This window comes from Doryrhamphus excisus, linkage group LG17 (genome assembly GCF_037039965.1).
Source record: "Doryrhamphus excisus strain RoL-2023G ecotype Guam linkage group LG17, RoL_Dexc_Guam_v1.1, whole genome shotgun sequence".
Lineage (NCBI taxonomy): Eukaryota > Metazoa > Chordata > Actinopteri > Syngnathiformes > Syngnathidae > Doryrhamphus > Doryrhamphus excisus.
This window is the reverse complement of record NC_136373.1, coordinates 1,877,946-1,895,224: the sequence shown is the minus strand read 5'-3', so window position 1 is coordinate 1,895,224 and position 17,279 is coordinate 1,877,946. Positions and strand designations below refer to the sequence as shown.

Genomic DNA, 17,279 nt, shown 5'->3' with positions numbered 1-17,279 from the left:
TTACGGTTTCATTCTTGGTGCTGAACACAGGCATTGCCACAGTGGTCATCAGAACTGGACCTTGACCGTCGTCCAGCTGTTGACAAATATCGAGTGAGTAAATGAGGGAGGCGCAAGTAGGAAACCGATAATGCAACATAATCAGCAGAGTTGCCCGTCAATAAATCCTTGACAATGCTTATATAACTGACCAGAGAGTAATTGTGCAGAAGACCCCGAGTCATAATGAATTATTATTATAATGATTATTTGACTTAAATATGTTCAATCGCGGTACATCTTTGATCTCCTGCAGAATAAAGCTTATCCAAAGGTTAGTTAGCATTTGGGTATCTCGGTTCTCTCAAGACTGCTGGAATAATTTGAAGGCTTGACATTGTTTTGTTGTGGAGATTGCATCACAATCTGGTATTTGGTTCCACCAAGAAATCAAACATAAACACTCTATCCACATTGTTTACAATGTTTGCTACATGGATGGTTGCGATGTACCGATCAGTTTTTTTTGAAACCTTTGAGTTCGAGTCATTTGGCCTATACCGAGTAACATTCATTCATTCATTCATTTTTCTACCACTTTTCCTGTCTTTGGGCAAGAGGCGGGACTGGTCGCCAGCCAATCACAGGGCACATATAGACAAACAACCATTCACACTCACATTCATACCTATGGAGAATATGGAGTCGCTAATTAACCTAGCATGTTTTTGGAAAGGAAACCGGATTACCCGGGGGGGAAACATGCAAACTCCATACAGAGATGCCCGACGGTGGAATTGAACCCTGGTCTCCTAGCTGTGAGGTCTGCGCGCTAACCACTAGACCACCGTGCCGCCTTACCGAGTAATAATCCAAAAAAAAAGAAGAATGAAAAAACACATCCAGGATGCCCCTTAGTTTTTGTTTTATTCACGAACAATCAAGTCATAAAATAAATATCTTGGTCTTTAGTGCAATAGTAAATATTACATAAATAAAAATGTAGTGCTTCAAAGTGAAATACCTGACACGCATATCCGCAAATAAGAAAATAAAATGGGAGATTTTACTCCCCTCTTCAAAATGTCCTGACTCGTCTTCAGCTGGTTTTTGTGGTATTGGTATTGGTATTGTGTCGGGTGTTTGATTTTTGAGTTGTTGTATCAGGTTTGGTGTCTTAAATGTCTGAAAATCTCCATAATATGTTTAATTATATAAACATTTTATCGGTATGCATATTGCAATCTTAAACTTGTTTCATAAAATACACAGCGTTTAACAAGACAGAAGGCACGACCGTGCATCAGTCACGGACTGTTTTTTTTTTCCTTAGTCTGCTTGCTCGCCCAGACCCTAGCTCCAGTGGCCCCCAAGTAAATTGACTTTGAGACCCCTACCCTACGTGGTTTACATTTCGCACACTTCTAAACAGGTACTAAAAAGAGCACCAATAGAAACGTCTTTGCAGAGTTCTGTCTTTTCACTGAAGCTACATCTCAAAACTCTGTTTTACCTTCGGCAGAAAAACTGCCGGCATCCATCCAATCCTCGTCAGACACCGAGGAAAAGCGAAGTGGTGACCTGGGTTTTGTCAGCTAGTAAAAGCAATTGAGGACCGTACTTGGACATCAAAAGGAGAACAAAGTGCATCTAAGTACTGGTGCTGTAACAATGGACCGGCCTTGCTGCTGGGAAATGGGGATCGATCAAAGGACGGGGGGAGGTGGGGGGGGGGGGGGACATGACGACTCTCATCCAAAAATAAAAATAACAACTCGGGTAGATTGGACCATCTGTAAACACGGGACTCGGAGTAAATGCGTATGCTCATTAACGGTATTGCAGCCACTGGCTGCCATATTGTGCCGAATGCTAATACTTTGTTGGTAGATTTTAGTAAACACTGTAAAAAAAAAAAACGAAGTAGCTCTATGGAGAAATTCAACCAACATACTTAAAAGTCAACATTGCTGTGAAATTGGAGTAGCACCATTTCAAACCTAATCACCCCCCAGCTCCGTGATGCCAAATTTCTTCAACTTGACCTATTAGACAGAATCTGCTCCAGGCCCGATCAATATTGATATTGTTTTCTCGTCAAGTATTTTCACTCGGGTGAGAGGTTTTGTTCCCTTGACAACACAATACAATCCAAGATGTGGACACACACACCTAACCTATGTTTAGTTTGTCGAGGACACATCTTCAAGGACACATCTTCAAGGACACAGATTTAACTAGATCAGTTGTAGTATCTTTTGATGGCTGCATCTGGCATCTCGGACATTTTTGAATGGAATAAAATGCAATATTTTCAGCATCAGACACATAAAACCTGGAGTCAAAATGTACAGTTCAACCCTTTCGTCAAATAGTTAGCTTGATCATTCTGAAGAACCAACCGTTTGATGACAAAAATGGCGCAAATAAAGAACGAGTCGGGAATCGGGTGTAAAACCATTTAGTCGACCACACTACCAACTGTTAAAGGGAACCTATTATGCTGATGTTTCATCCCTTTGTATTCAGTTGTAGACTCCTATAGAGCAGCTACACACAATAACCAGCACAGAAAGCTTTCTGGTTTTTCCAGAATCTGCACCTATTCAGCTGTATTTCTTTGGATTTTGTGGTTTCCCGAAAACGGTCTGTTTTAATGTACTCCGCCCACGGCCCGCCTCCAGACACGCCCACTCTGCTGTGGTTGGTCACACTGATGACTTCCGCTTTGTGCCGACAAATTTATAGGAGTTGATAAATGACAATTTATCTTTTTAAAATATCCGCTTTTAATTGGATGCTGAATCTGATTCAGAAGCCGAGACTGTGCAGTCTGAAGTTTCTCAAGAAAAGATGTCTCTCAATATTAAGAAGTTTTAGCATTTTTCTACGGCATCAGTAACGTGTAATGTGTTTTGCGTGACTACCAGTGTGTAAAAAAAACTCTGGTATCACTTCCCCAGGTCCCGTTTATCCTTGTCCTTGAATTTATGTGAAAAAAAAAACTATTCTACATCATCCACCGTCATCTCTAACTTTCGTTCATTCTCTTAAAAGTCTTGAATCTCACTCCCATTAAGCCTTAACTCCAACATGGCTTCCACCAGCAGGGTGGGAAACAAAGTGAAATGAGGCAGAAAATGATGGATGAAGATGCTTAGGATAGGCGGTAAGAAGGAGAAGGAGGACAGGAATAAAAGAGGAGAGTTGGAGAACTATGAAAATACAATGGAATGGTAGAAGAAAGGTGGAACCATGATTAAAGACAATTTATTTGCCATTCTGTATTTCAACGTGCGTGTAGGGCTTCATTCCTATTTATGGTGACTACATCCAAACGAACGGTTCTAATTCCAACCGCATTGCTTTGACAATGTGATACTGTATCTTTTTCTGCTTGGTGTCAATAAGCTTGGGGATATCACTCTAACAATAAGACCGGTCTGCATGGGGATTGTGTGATTGTATAATGAAATAAAACACTGAAAACCATTTATAGAGAGAGAAAAAAAAAAGCAAAGCATCAGAGCAGATCATCCCCACTGGTCATTATTGGCTGCTGAATTTCCATTCAAACCACAACAATACAAATGATACTGGGGAATCCGAGCGAGACCAATACCACAGATAGGCTTGTTTTCACACCAAAAACACACAGAAAAACACAAAAAGGATGCTTCAATATGGTCGATTATGGCAGTGGTTCCCAAAGTGGGCTACGCGTACCCCCAGGGGTATGCTAATTGCTATACATGCACATGCAGTATAAAGTACTATGTCATATTTACCAAAGCAACCACTTGGGCAGATACTGTTTTGTCATGATTGATAATTTGGTATGAAAATAATATGCAGACTATAATAAATGGACAAAAAAGTTTAAAATAAGTAAATTCAAATTAAATCGATTCACATCAGAGTGGAATAAAAGATATGTAGGATAACTTATCTATTTTTCAATAATAATAATAATAAATTTTATTGATATTGCACTTTACATTACAAAATCTCAAACCTACAATGAAGCACTAAAATAACACAACAAAAGGTATATTATGGAAAGCAGGAAGTGAACAAATGTAACAGTTACATTTTTACCATTACCAAAATTTCACAAAAAATTTTTTTTCTATTTTTTTTTATTAATTTAACATTTGAAAAATTTGTGAAAGGTATCTGTTCATTTTTTCATAAACCAGTTGTCAAAAATTTTCTTTATTTTTTATTTAAAAAAAATTTAAACCTTAAACTGTATTATGGAAAGCAGGAAGTGAACAAATGTAACAGTTACTGAATGTAAAAGTACCAGATGAAGGGGTAGGATTTAATAAGCTTTGCTTCTACCTACTCCTTTTGGACATGTGGAACTATGAACTGATTATGGGATGCACTCAATTGTAATCTGATGCATGTTCAAATGAAATAAAAGAGATTTAGTAGAGATACTCAATTGTTTTAGGCCACCAAAAAATAAAAATTAAAAAAAAACAAACTGTATTATGGAAAGCAGGAAGTGAACAAATGTAACTGTTACTGATTGTAAAAGTACCAGATGGAGGGGTAGGAATTACGTAATAAGCTTTGCTTCTTCCTACTCCTTTTGGACATGTGGAACTGGGAACTGATTATGTGATGCATTCAATTGTAATCTGATGCATGTTCAAATGAAATAATACCATTACCATAATATTTCAAGTTAATTAACATAATTAGCTTTATGTTACATGGCTTCAGGTCAAAAGTCTAAAGGGTCTAAAAACGTTTGGGAACCACTGGATTATGGTATACCGTGACAACGCACTGCACATCTGATACCGCATCACGACTGACACACAACAGTTACGCATTTGTTCAGATGTGTTTGCATGTTTCAGCAAACATGCAAAAACAGACACTCAACCACGGCGACCACCGTAAACAAAGCTGAAAGTGTGCCAATAAATCATTTATACACGACTCCATGTGTCGCTATGATAGTGGTTTTCCGTAACTACGGTGCCTTCATGCATGTCCATGACCAGACCACAAACAGGCCTCAACACAACACAACACATCACATCAAACACAGCAATGATCTCCAATGTTCATGATCACGATGTTGAGTTACCTTTTGTGCTTGAGGAAGCTATAGCGAGTTCAAAGAAGACAAAGAGCAAGGAAAGGTCAGTATGTTTTTAAAACAGTTGAATTGGCGACAGGAATCAACCGTGTGAGTTTGTACTCTATAAGACGGATGGATACGTCCAACACCACTGAAATAGCTTCCACTCTGACTGAGTGAGTGCAACGTAAAGAGAAAACAAACAGTGTCGAAAAATTAAGACTTATTATGCTTTTTCCACTTTTCTGACCTATAAATGCAGTTAGAATGTTGATAATGAGGTTCACTGGCAAAGTGTGTCCGACAATGAGTGCTCCTCCTTGGGCAAGCGGGGTTTGGAGGAGCTCCAGCGGTGCCTGTTCTTTGCGTTCATACACGGTAAATCAGGGGTCTCCAACCAGTAGCTCACGAGGTGCCGGTAGCTCCTAAACCAGGGGTCTCAAACTCAATTTACCTGGGGGCCACTGGAGCTAGGGTCTGGGCAGGTTTTCCAAAAAAAAAAAAAAAACAACGCAAAAATATACAAACTTTTTCAGCGCTTTGGTTCGAATTTTCTACAATAAAAGCTCTGATAAAACATTCCACTGTTCTCAAATATCTTAATTTTTATTTTTCTGCACAAAATAAGATGAAAAATAAATAAACAAATCAAGAATAAAGAAAATCAATCAATCAGTAATAAATAAATATAATAATAATAATAAAAACTTAATAAACCACATATAGTTGGTGGGTAGACAAATTATTTTTTTCAGATTAAAATGAACAAAGCATTATTAGAGCCCTGTAGACATGACAAAACACGACTATAGTCACATTTATACTCTTTTTATTTACAACATATTGCGCAACTGCAGGGTCTTGAGACACATGCTAACTCGCAAACTAGAGAGCTAGCGACCTAAACGGTAGCCTTCAAGTTCTTTCCTTTCAACTTAAATAGCCAAAAACTTACCACTTCCACACGGATAGGGAGGATAACTATTACTTTACTATTATCATTACTATTACTCTGAGCTTGTGACCAATCACAGTGGAGTGGGCGTGCCCGGAGGCAGGCCATTGGTGGAATAAATTAAAACAGACCATTTTGGCAGGAAGCACAAATCCAAGGAAATACAGCTGGAATAGGTACAGATTCTGGAAGATCTAGCATAATAAGAAAATTTCGCATAATAGGTCCCCTTTAAATTGTACCTCTTATTATACTCATAGAACTTGATATTCTTCCCATCATATTTGTGTATAATTGAGTATTATATGGGAGGTAGTCAACTTACGGTGCTGTCAATGTAGGCCTCCGTCCAAACTGTGTCATGTTCTCTGTCAATCACCTTGGGACGACTTAGGACATGGAGATACTCCATCACATTCTCTTGAACGTCCGCCAGCGTGGATATCTGAGTGAAGTAACCTGAGAAGCGACAGAAGGAATAAGTAAATTACCGATGGAAGAGGGTGTGGCTACACGAGCTATAGTCACATTTATACTCTTTTTATTTACAACATATTGCGCAACTGCAGGGTCTTGAGACACATGCTAACTCGCAAACTAGAGAGCTAGCGACCTAAACGGTAGCCTTCAAGTTATTTCCTTTAAACATAAATAGCCAAAAACTTACCACTTCCACACGGATAGGGAGGATAACTATTAACAGTTATTGAACCTAGCTCGCGAGCTAGCCTGTACTGAGGCTTCTCAAAAGCATTGCTATTATTTTTTTTACAGAAACTAAGGAATTAGATCTTTAATAAGTTACAGCAGGTGGCAGATAGCTGCACGATGAAGCTGGATACCGTATACGTAAGAGTGATTGCCAGATGATTGCCTGGAGTCGTGCAGTAAAAGTAAAAGGAAAACCAGCGTGGGTTTTTGGGAATACATGAGTTGTATGTAAATGTTATGCAAAAAAACTATTTCATTAAAACCAAATGCATCCAAATGCGATGCTTATTTCTTATCGCGATAAGGCTGCCATTATTATGCTAATGTAAATACACAGGAGGAAACATACTGTTATCTCAGCAGGGGGCAGAATTTGAGCGAGGAAGGGTAACGGGGCAGCAGTAAGTCAGGAGAGAGAGGACAAATAGTGACACTCGGAATAAGGGAAGAGCGAGACCACCACATTGCAACCATCCATAAAAACTGCCACCATCACTGTGAGGCATGAAGCAGTCAAGGAGAAAATCACAGCTCCAGGAAATAGATTTTGGGGTCATCTTTGCAGGCAGTGACCTTTATTGTACAAAGGGGGCCCAAGTCAGGGGAGTCTAGACCAATAATAACGTAAGACGAGGATTCCAATTATCTGTTGTATCACAAAATACAATAGAATAGTTTGTATCACCGCTCATTAAAAAAAGAGGACAACAAAAAGGAAAGCACAAATTAATATATGACAATTTCCCAACAAAACAGCTAAAGTAGCTCTAATTTTAAAAACGGAGACAAAAAATTTACAAACTAAAAATCTGATGGTGAAAACAAGAAGTCGATCCCACCTTTGTTCGCACATGCCATCCATTTGAGATTATCTGCAAAAGCTGACTCTCGACCAATCAGGTACGGGAATATTCGGACCTGCAAAAAACAACAGATAACATACGTCAGTCATCCTTATAAATCTGTCAAACCAAAGCAAAATGTTCAAAAAGTTATGCCTTTTCTGTGCATTACAACACAAGAAAACTAGTTAATATGAGCTAGCTTACAGTGCTGTCATTGGGATACACCATTATCATCATTGTTTGATATACGTGTATATGTGTTCATATTATATATACAGCCATAGTGCACAAGAGTCAAAACTGGTTTGGATATTAATGATCATTATCAGCTATAATGAATTTCACCCCAAATTAAAATAGTCAATGACTTGTTTCACCTTCTGGTCAATAAACGCTTCCCAATCATACCCAAATTGGAGCATTTGGATTACAATGTCAAAGTACCACACAAACAAAGTTCAGTATGTTTACATCTGCTACGAATAAAACGTGCTGTGTTTTGCTTTCTGGTCGTCAACGGGGTCAAACTCCAGAACTCCAGGAGACTGCTTATTAAACATTGAAGCGGGTTCACAGCAGTCAAAGTACTGCGGTTACTTTTGCATGCGCCGCATGCAATACTCAACCTACCTGAATGCAGTAATAACAGACATGCTGCATGTACAAAAGTACTAACTCGGATATGTACAACATGGAGTGGTATGAAAACGTTTGGGTGGCCTTGATAACTTTGATAAATCATGAGTTGTTGGGGCGGCACGGTGATCTAGTGGTTAGCGTGCAGACCTCACAGCTGGGAGACCAGGGCTCAATTCCACCCTCGGCCATCTCTGTGTGGAGTTCGCATGTTCTCCGTGTACTCCGGTTTCCTCCCACATTCCAAAAACATGCTAGGTTAATTAGCGACTCCAAATTGTCCATAGGTATGAATGTGAGTGTGAATGGTTGTTTGTCTATATGTGCCCTGTGATTGGCTGGCCACCAGTCCAGGGTGTACTGGTTCCAGCACCCACCACGAGCCTGGTGAGGATAAGCGGTAGAAAATGAATGAATGTATGTATGTTCAGACCGAACGAAGCAGGAGGGGATAGAAAAGGAAAGAATGAATTGAAATTTCAATTAAGCTGAATATTGTTTCCAGGGAACATCTAAAACTGCTGAATTACAGTATAAATAAATATTCCGCACCAGTCCACCAGTCTTGCTCAAAGACAGCTGGGATAGGCTCCAGCACCCCCCGCGACCCTCGTGAGGAAAATGAATGAATGAATGAGTTGTTGGTATCAGAAATATAGCAGATGATCACAGTGATAGATAAGAAGTGAAATTAAGTTTATCGAATTAATTATTTGAGAATAAATTTGGGCACCCCAACAAAAAAAATGCTGTCAATATTTGGTAGATTCTTGTTTTACAAAAATAAATGCTTCCTATTTCGGTGTTGAATAAGACTTCTGACTTTGTTGCTCAAAGGTTGGGAAGGGTGTTACATAAAACCAGCAGTAGAGAGAAAGAATCCGTAGAGTGACAGAAAGTGAAGACATCTATTATCAGCAAGGCATTTTACAAATTGACCTATCAAGACACCTTGTACCCTCTTCTCACAGATCTTCAGCTTTGGGACAGCAGTCAGAAGTGGGTGGCAAGGATTCTAGGGGAGGTTCTCATTTTCACGATCAAACCCATATTAGAAACGTACATTGCATACCAAAATGTATTATTACTATACGGGGGCTGGGATCGATCGGTCATCGGTATCGGTGGATATCTGTGTAAAAGGACAGTATTGACATCGGCCAATACTTGCTTTAAACCAGGGGTCTCAAACTCAATTTACTTGGGGGGGCCACTGGAGCTTTAGGTCTAGGTGAGACTGGGCCGCATCAGGTTTTCCAAAAAAAACAAAAAAAAGCATTTATTAAAAACAAAAAAAAAAATTTAATTTTGCATTGGTTCCAATTTTCTACAAAAAAATCTCACATTCCACTGTTCTCAAATATCTTAATTTTTATTTTTCTCCACAAAATAAGATGAAAAATAAATAAATCAAGAATAAAGAAAATCAATCAATCAGTAATAAATAAATATAATAATAATAATAAAAACTTAAGAAACCACATATAGTTGGTGGGTAGACAAATGATTTTTTTCAGATTAAAATGAACAAAGCATTATTAGAGCCCTGTAGACATGACAAAAAAAGACTATAGTCACATTTATACTCTTTTTATTTACAACATATTGCGCAACTGCGGTAGCCTGCAAGTTATTTCCTTTAAACTTAATAGCCAAAAACTTACCACTTCCACACGGATAGGGAGGATAACTATTAACAGTTATTTAATCTTTAACATGAACATTAATCAAACGTAATAATTTTTTCTGGGTACATGATACCATACAGCATCCGTATCAAACTTGCGCGGGCCGCACTGACATTAAACTTTCATATCAAGGCGGGGGCCTCAAACTACTGTCCTGCGGGCCACATTTGGCCCGCGGGCCGCATGTTTGAGACCCCTGCTTTAAACTGTCCGATTTATTTTTTTGTATTTTTTTATTATTATTTTTAATTTTGATTATTATTTTCTTATTTTATTTTTTGTTTTTATTTTGGTATGGATCAGATTACAATTGAGTGCATCCCATAATCAGTTCACAGTTCCACATGTCCAAAAGGAGTAGGAAGAAGCAAAGCTTATTAAATCTTACCCCTCCATCTGGTACTTTTACAATCAGTAACGGTTACATTTGTTCACTTCCTGCTTTCCTAATACAATTTAAGTTTTTTTATTATTATTTTTAATTATTTGATTATTATTTTTTTGGTTTTATTTTGTTTTTATATTACTTTTACAATCAGCAACTGTTACATTTGTTCACTTCCTGCTTTCCATAATACAGTTTAAGGGTTTTTTTTGTTTGTTTGTTTCATTTTTTTTTTAATTATTGGAAATAATATGTTGTTGTGCTGTGTGAGTAATACTCTACCTTCCTGTCTGGCCAGTTGTACTTGGCAAAGATGGCATCGTATGTATCCACTGCTCCATCCGTCACCAACATAATGGCCTGGCTACACTCGCTACCCCTCCCAGTCTCATTGAACTGGGAAGATAAGGAGCATGTGTGAAGCCAGGAGAAAGAGAGTTACTTGATAATGCAATTAATATAATGCAAATAATATCAATAAACATTGATGTTGGTTATGTTTAAACTACTATCCTTCAAGAATGTTGTACGTTTACAAGTACGAGTGTGATTACTTTTTCATCATGTCAAGAAAGTGTTAATGGAGGTTAGTGACTGAGTGTGAGCATCCATGCATCGGAGCGTCTGTGTGCAGCGATGATACACGGCTAGCACTTACCTCACCGAGAAGATTGAAAGCCTCACTTAAAGCGACGTCTAACATTCCGATGCCTTGAGCAAACAGCTTATCCAGGTGCTCCCTGAAATGCTGGGAAAACCGTTGGGAGAGTCAGTGACGACAAAGGGAGGGTGAGTGTAAGAATCACAAGGTGATGATCATCAGCTTATCAATTTTTAAGGCAACTGATGAAATCAGGAAAGTCGTGGTGTAGTTGCTTGTCTCAGCGTTATCCACACATGGAAGAGTGGATACCTAGCTCTCAATTTCACGACAAAAACTCAAGGATGCTCGTTTGCTGTCAGAATTTTTTACCCAAAACATGGTGCACCCGTCTTGTGGTGCGTCTTGGAGATACCGGGAGAGAATCTACCATCAAACGTTCACCTATATGGCAATGACAGATTAGCCTGCTGCTGTGTTTAATATAATCCCCACTTCATTTTGTTCTATTCATAACACAAGAACATATTACATGTGTTGAACCCACTGAGTAAATGCTTAACATTTTGACAGATTAGCCTGCTGCTTTGTTTAATGTAATCCCCACTTAATTTTGTTCTATTCATGACACAGGAACATATTACATGTGTTGAACCCACTGAGTAAATGCTTAACATTTTGACAGATTAGCCTGCTGCTGTGTTTAATGTAATCCCCACTTCATTTTGTTCTATTCATGACACAGGAACATATTACATGTGTTGAACCCACTGAGTAAATGCTTAACATTTTGACAGATTAGCCTGCTGCTGTGTTTAATGTAATCCCCACTTCATTTTGTTCTATTCATGACACAGGAACATATTACATGTGTTGATTCCACTGAGTAAATGCTTAACATTTTGACAGATTAGCCTGCTGCTGTGTTTAATATAATCCCCACTTAATATTTTGTTCTATTCATGACACAGGAACATATTACATGTGTTGAGCCCACTGAGTAAATGCTTAACATTTTGACAGATTAGCCTGCTGCTGTGTTTAATGTAATCCCCACTTCATTTTGTTCTATTCATGACACAGGAACATATTACATGTGTTGAACCCACTGAGTAAATGCTTAACATTTTGACAGATTAGCCTGCTGCTGTGTTTAATATAATCCCCACTTAATATTTAGTTCTATTCATGACACAGGAACATATTACATGTGTTGAGCCCACTGAGTAAATGCTTAACATTTTGACAGATTAGCCTGCTGCTGTGTTTAATGTAATCCCCACTTAATATTTAGTTCTATTCATGACACAGGAACATATTACATGTGTTGAGCCCACTGAGTAAATGCTTAACAGCCTCCAGCATCACTGATCCGGTTCTAAATGGCAGAAGGCGCAACCTTTCCTTTAGCGTGGAGGAAAAGGTTAATCACTTCCAATAAAAGGCTGCACCCTACAGCGCAGCAAACGTTAGCCACTGCAGATGAGTGTTACACGGGGGTAGCGTTTGCACTTGTACAAACCAGTGGATCTTTTGTCTCCTTAAACCGAGGGGGGTAAGGGGTACGTGCTAAGGGCTAAGCATCCCTTCATAACAAGTCTGCTCGGGGACGAAATGGGAAAGCGGAGTGACATTTGCTGACAAAACGAACGTACGGAGACCAAAATAAACATAAAAATGAAAGTAACTACACATAATTATTCACTTTCGCAGTAACATCATTCATGTTGTATTATATACTCAATAAGTTTCCACTCCACGTAAATATTCTCCATGTATTGAATCGTTGCTTGTCGCTAGCTATACAGTACATACAATACTTGACAACATATATAATAATAATAATAATACATTTTATTTGTATAGTGTTTTTCAGAGTACTCAGATGCTTTACAGTAAATAGAGTTGAGTAAAATTATTGTTTTTGTAAATATCATTTGTGAATATGTTCATTCAAATATGTTCATTCATAATATTTTGATTTCAATAAAATACATTTTTTGGATCGATCCACCCATCAGTAGCACCAAAACCAAAAGCAAAACTCAAAAATTAAATATAAGTATCATTCACATGGTCCTAATGGCTTTATATTACACATCAAAATATATCCACCAATACTAGAATTATAAGGATATTATAATATGGATACTACTACAGTCTTGGTTTTGAACACTACAATGCATCAGATGGTCTTGACCTGATGACTACTATTCAGGTTTGAATATGTACGATTATTTTTTAAGTTCAAGTAAAAAAAAAAAAAACTTTTCATGAAACAAGAGTAAAAAAAACAACTCACATCTTTGTTGGCAACATCAGCTTGGACCAGCGTTCCATTCAGGCACGGCTCCACATAATGGAGCTCCTCATTGTACTGAAACGACATAAAAAGAATCATTGATGTTTAATCATTAATTGTTCAGTATACTCTTTTTACTTTTATTATGGCAAAATTAACGTGCATGCACACACACACACACACACACACACACACACGGTGTATCTATTAACTGACATCCCTGCCACTTTATCATTAATATTCATTCTGTACACATAAAAGTACGTATACAATAATAAGTCTTTTGATTTCCGGATTTGCTTCAGCTGTGTGAATAACATAGCATACCAAAGTCTTTTTTATGCCAAAACAAGTACAAATACACAAATCATAAAATGTTTCTGAACTCTTAAGAGTCGCAAATGTAACAAACACGGCAATAATAATTAAAAAAAAAAAAAAAAACGACAACAATCTGGCAAAATGTTTCTGTCTCAATCCTTTTCTGAAAGAATCAGTTTCAGAATAACACGATTAGGACGTGAAATGATAATGACGACTTTGTTTTTGTAGGGCGAGAGAAAGTGGGCCGGCGATGTGACAGACCGCATTTTGATGTGAAATTGCCTCAGACACACACACACACACACACACACACACTGAAACACACTCTTACGGTAACAATGCATTAGATGTCTGCGGCAGGATCTAATTAACCGCTGTCTTTTTTTTTTGTACTTCAAATCTTCATTCAGTTGTCTGCTAATTGGCTGCGAGCGTGACGAGGGAGGAAGCTGATTTTGTCCCATGATTTGAGAGCATGTGGATCCAAAGACGTAGTTTCTTAGTGATGTCAATAACGAGAACACCCTGCATAAAAATGGAAGGTTTGTGCATGATGTTGATTCGTGCCTCAGATATTACTGCTCAAGAAGACCTCCAGTGTTGGTGGCTCTTTACTGCATCTGGACTAGCCGATTAGCTGTTGCTTAGCTCAGTGTGAGTGCGAGAGAGAGGGTTTTTCTACCAAGGCTTCGAGTGTCAATGCATTAAGATGGAAGGTTTGTGCATGATGTTGATGCGTGCCTCAGATATTACCACTCACACTGCAGCAGAAGAAGACCTCTACAGTGTTGGTGGCTCTTTACTGCATCTGGACTAGCCAATTAGCTGTTGATTCGCTCAGTGTGAGTGCGAGAGAGAGGGTTTTTCTACCAAGGCTTCGAGTGTCAATGCATGAAAATGAAAGGTTTATGAATGATGTTGATGCGTGCCTCAGATATTACTGCTCAAGAAGACCTCCACAATGTTGGTGGCTCTTTACTGCATCTGGACTAGCCAATTAGCTGTTGCTTAGCTCAGTGTGAGTGTGAGAGAGAGGGTTTTTCTACCAAGGCTTCAAGTGTCAATGCATGAAAATGAAAGGTTTATGCATGATGTTGATGCGTGCCTCAGATATTACTGCTCAAGAAGACCTCCAGTGTTGGTGGCTCTTTACTGCATCTGGACTAGCCGATTAGCTGTTGCTTAGCTCAGTGTGAGTGCGAGAGAGAGGGTTTTTCTACCAAGGCTTCGAGTGTCAATGCATGAAAATGAAAGGTTTATGCATGATGTTGATTCGTGCCTCAGATATTACTGCTCAAGAAGACCTCCACAGTGTTGGTGGCTCTTTACTGCATCTGGACTAGCCAATTAGCTGTTGATTCGCTCAGTGTGAGTGCGAGAGAGAGGGTTTTTCTACCAAGGCTTCGAGTGTCAATGCATGAAAATGGAAGGTTTATGCATGATGTTGATGCGTGCCTTAGATATTACCGCTCACACTGCAGCAGAAGAAGATGTCTACAGTGTTGGTGGCTCTTTACTGCATCTGGACTAGCCGATTAGCTGTTGCTTAGCTCAGTGTGAGTGCGAGAGAGAGGGTTTTTCTACCAAGGCTTCGAGTGTCAATGCATGAAAATGAAAGGTTTATGAATGATGTTGATGCGTGCCTCAGATATTACTGCTCAAGAAGACCTCCACAATGTTGGTGGCTCTTTACTGCATCTGGACTAGCCAATTAGCTGTTGCTTAGCTCAGTGTGAGTGTGAGAGAGAGGGTTTTTCTACCAAGGCTTCAAGTGTCAATGCATGAAAATGAAAGGTTTATGCATGATGTTGATGCGTGCCTCAGATATTACTGCTCAAGAAGACCTCCAGTGTTGGTGGCTCTTTACTGCATCTGGACTAGCCGATTAGCTGTTGCTTAGCTCAGTGTGAGTGCGAGAGAGAGGGTTTTTCTACCAAGGCTTCGAGTGTCAATGCATGAAAATGAAAGGTTTATGCATGATGTTGATTCGTGCCTCAGATATTACTGCTCAAGAAGACCTCCACAGTGTTGGTGGCTCTTTACTGCATCTGGACTAGCCAATTAGCTGTTGATTCGCTCAGTGTGAGTGCGAGAGAGAGGGTTTTTCTACCAAGGCTTCGAGTGTCAATGCATGAAAATGGAAGGTTTATGCATGATGTTGATGCGTGCCTTAGATATTACCGCTCACACTGCAGCAGAAGAAGATGTCTACAGTGTTGGTGGCTCTTTACTGCATCTGGACTAGCCGATTAGCTGTTGCTTAGCTCAGTGTGAGTGCGAGAGAGAGGGTTTTTCTACCAAGGCTTCGAGTGTCAATGCATGAAAATGAAAGGTTTATGCATGATGTTGATTCGTGCCTCAGCTATTACTGCTCAAGAAGACCTCCACAGTGTTGGTGGCTCTTTACTGCATCTGGACTAGCCAATTAGCTGTTGCTTAGCTCAGTGTGAGTGCGAGAGAGAGGGTTTTTCTACCAAGGCTTCGAGTGTCAATGCATGAAGATGGAAGGTTTGTGCATGATGTTGATGCGTTCCTCAGATATTACCGCTCACACTGCAGCACAAGAAGACTTGCATAGTGTTGGTGGCTCTTTACTGCATCTGGACTAGCCGATTAGCTGTTTTTTTTTTTCCTGTAACTTACCGCAATGATGTTGAAAAAGTCATCGTCTCCAAGGGTGTCCAGTATCGAGGACACCGTCTGTCTGGCGATGGTCAGTCTGAGGCCCTTCATGCTTCCGCTAACATCCACAAGAATCACGACATCCTTTGGGGACGTCGCAGCTTGGATGTACCACTTCCTGTTACGGCAGTCAAAAGCAATGACTCCATGTTCATCCGGCTTCCATTTGATCCCTTTGGATAGAAGAAATCAATCATTTAATTGCTGCTGAGCCAACAAAAAACAGTATAATTGGAAAGTCTGTTTTTTTCGGTCTGATAGTCCACCCAACAAAAATACAAACAAATAAACACCTACCTGGGTATTGTCTGAAAAAGCCTTTTGCGCTGCCAAAGTACTGCCATATGAGTGATGGATCTTTCTCGAAGTTATCCACAAACACTTTATTCAATGCTTCTGACCAGTAGACTCCATTAACTATGGCGGAGTCTGATTCAAAAAGGGGAAGCAGAGGGTTAAATACTGTATAAGACAAAAGGCAGAAACCAGACATAGTGAAGTAGAACGTTAATATGTTTGCTTATGTTCTGTGTCTAAGACTATGTTCACACTGAAGGTCAAAAATCCTAGAAATTGCCACAAATGCGTTATTTATGATGTTGTATATTAGCATGGCTATATCGGAAATTATACCACTACCTCAGTATACCTCAGAAATACTGTTCAGTACACAAATTTAGGTAAATTTTCACATAGCATCAGTATCGCTAAGTCTTTATCCGGTTCAGGTTCCGCAAAAAAATGCCCGGAAATGCAAGCGATGATGTGCTTTCGGACATGCACGTCACTTTCTTGATGTTTTGCGTTCATGTTAATATTTCGTATTTTCTAATGTGAACAATCACAAAATGCCCCGCCCCGCTTTTACTCATGTTTTAACTGTGTATAAACGAATGAAATGTTGCATTTTAACGTATCTTTTACTCTGTTTACTTGTTTTTAATTCAACTCAATTTTTCTGTAAAGTGTCTTTGAGTATTTTGAAAAGCGCAAATTAAATTAAATTAAATTAAATTAAATTAAATTAAATTAAATTAAATTAAATTAAATTAAATTAAATTAAATTAAAT

At 38.9% G+C, this 17,279-nt stretch overlaps 1 protein-coding gene across 4 annotated transcripts in view; it reads right to left on the bottom strand.

Annotated features, from left to right (window-relative positions):
- Positions 1 to 17,279, bottom strand: part of LOC131137224 (voltage-dependent calcium channel subunit alpha-2/delta-3-like) — a 92,978-nt gene that overhangs the window by 33,859 nt on the left and 41,840 nt on the right. For 3 of the 4 annotated variants that reach the window (XM_078797905.1, XM_078797908.1, XM_078797907.1), the window contains 9 exons: positions 16,507 to 16,638; positions 16,171 to 16,382; positions 13,204 to 13,278; positions 10,959 to 11,048; positions 10,583 to 10,696; positions 7,586 to 7,664; positions 6,361 to 6,494; positions 5,087 to 5,104; positions 5 to 76 (listed from right to left, as the gene is read on the bottom strand). In XM_078797905.1, coding sequence (XP_078654031.1) covers positions 5 to 76; positions 5,087 to 5,104; positions 6,361 to 6,494; positions 7,586 to 7,664; positions 10,583 to 10,696; positions 10,959 to 11,048; positions 13,204 to 13,278; positions 16,171 to 16,382; positions 16,507 to 16,638 — 926 coding nt within the window. The remainder of the gene's footprint in view (positions 1 to 4; positions 77 to 5,086; positions 5,105 to 6,360; positions 6,495 to 7,585; positions 7,665 to 10,582; positions 10,697 to 10,958; positions 11,049 to 13,203; positions 13,279 to 16,170; positions 16,383 to 16,506; positions 16,639 to 17,279) is intronic. The other variant, XM_078797906.1, reaches the window with a different exon arrangement.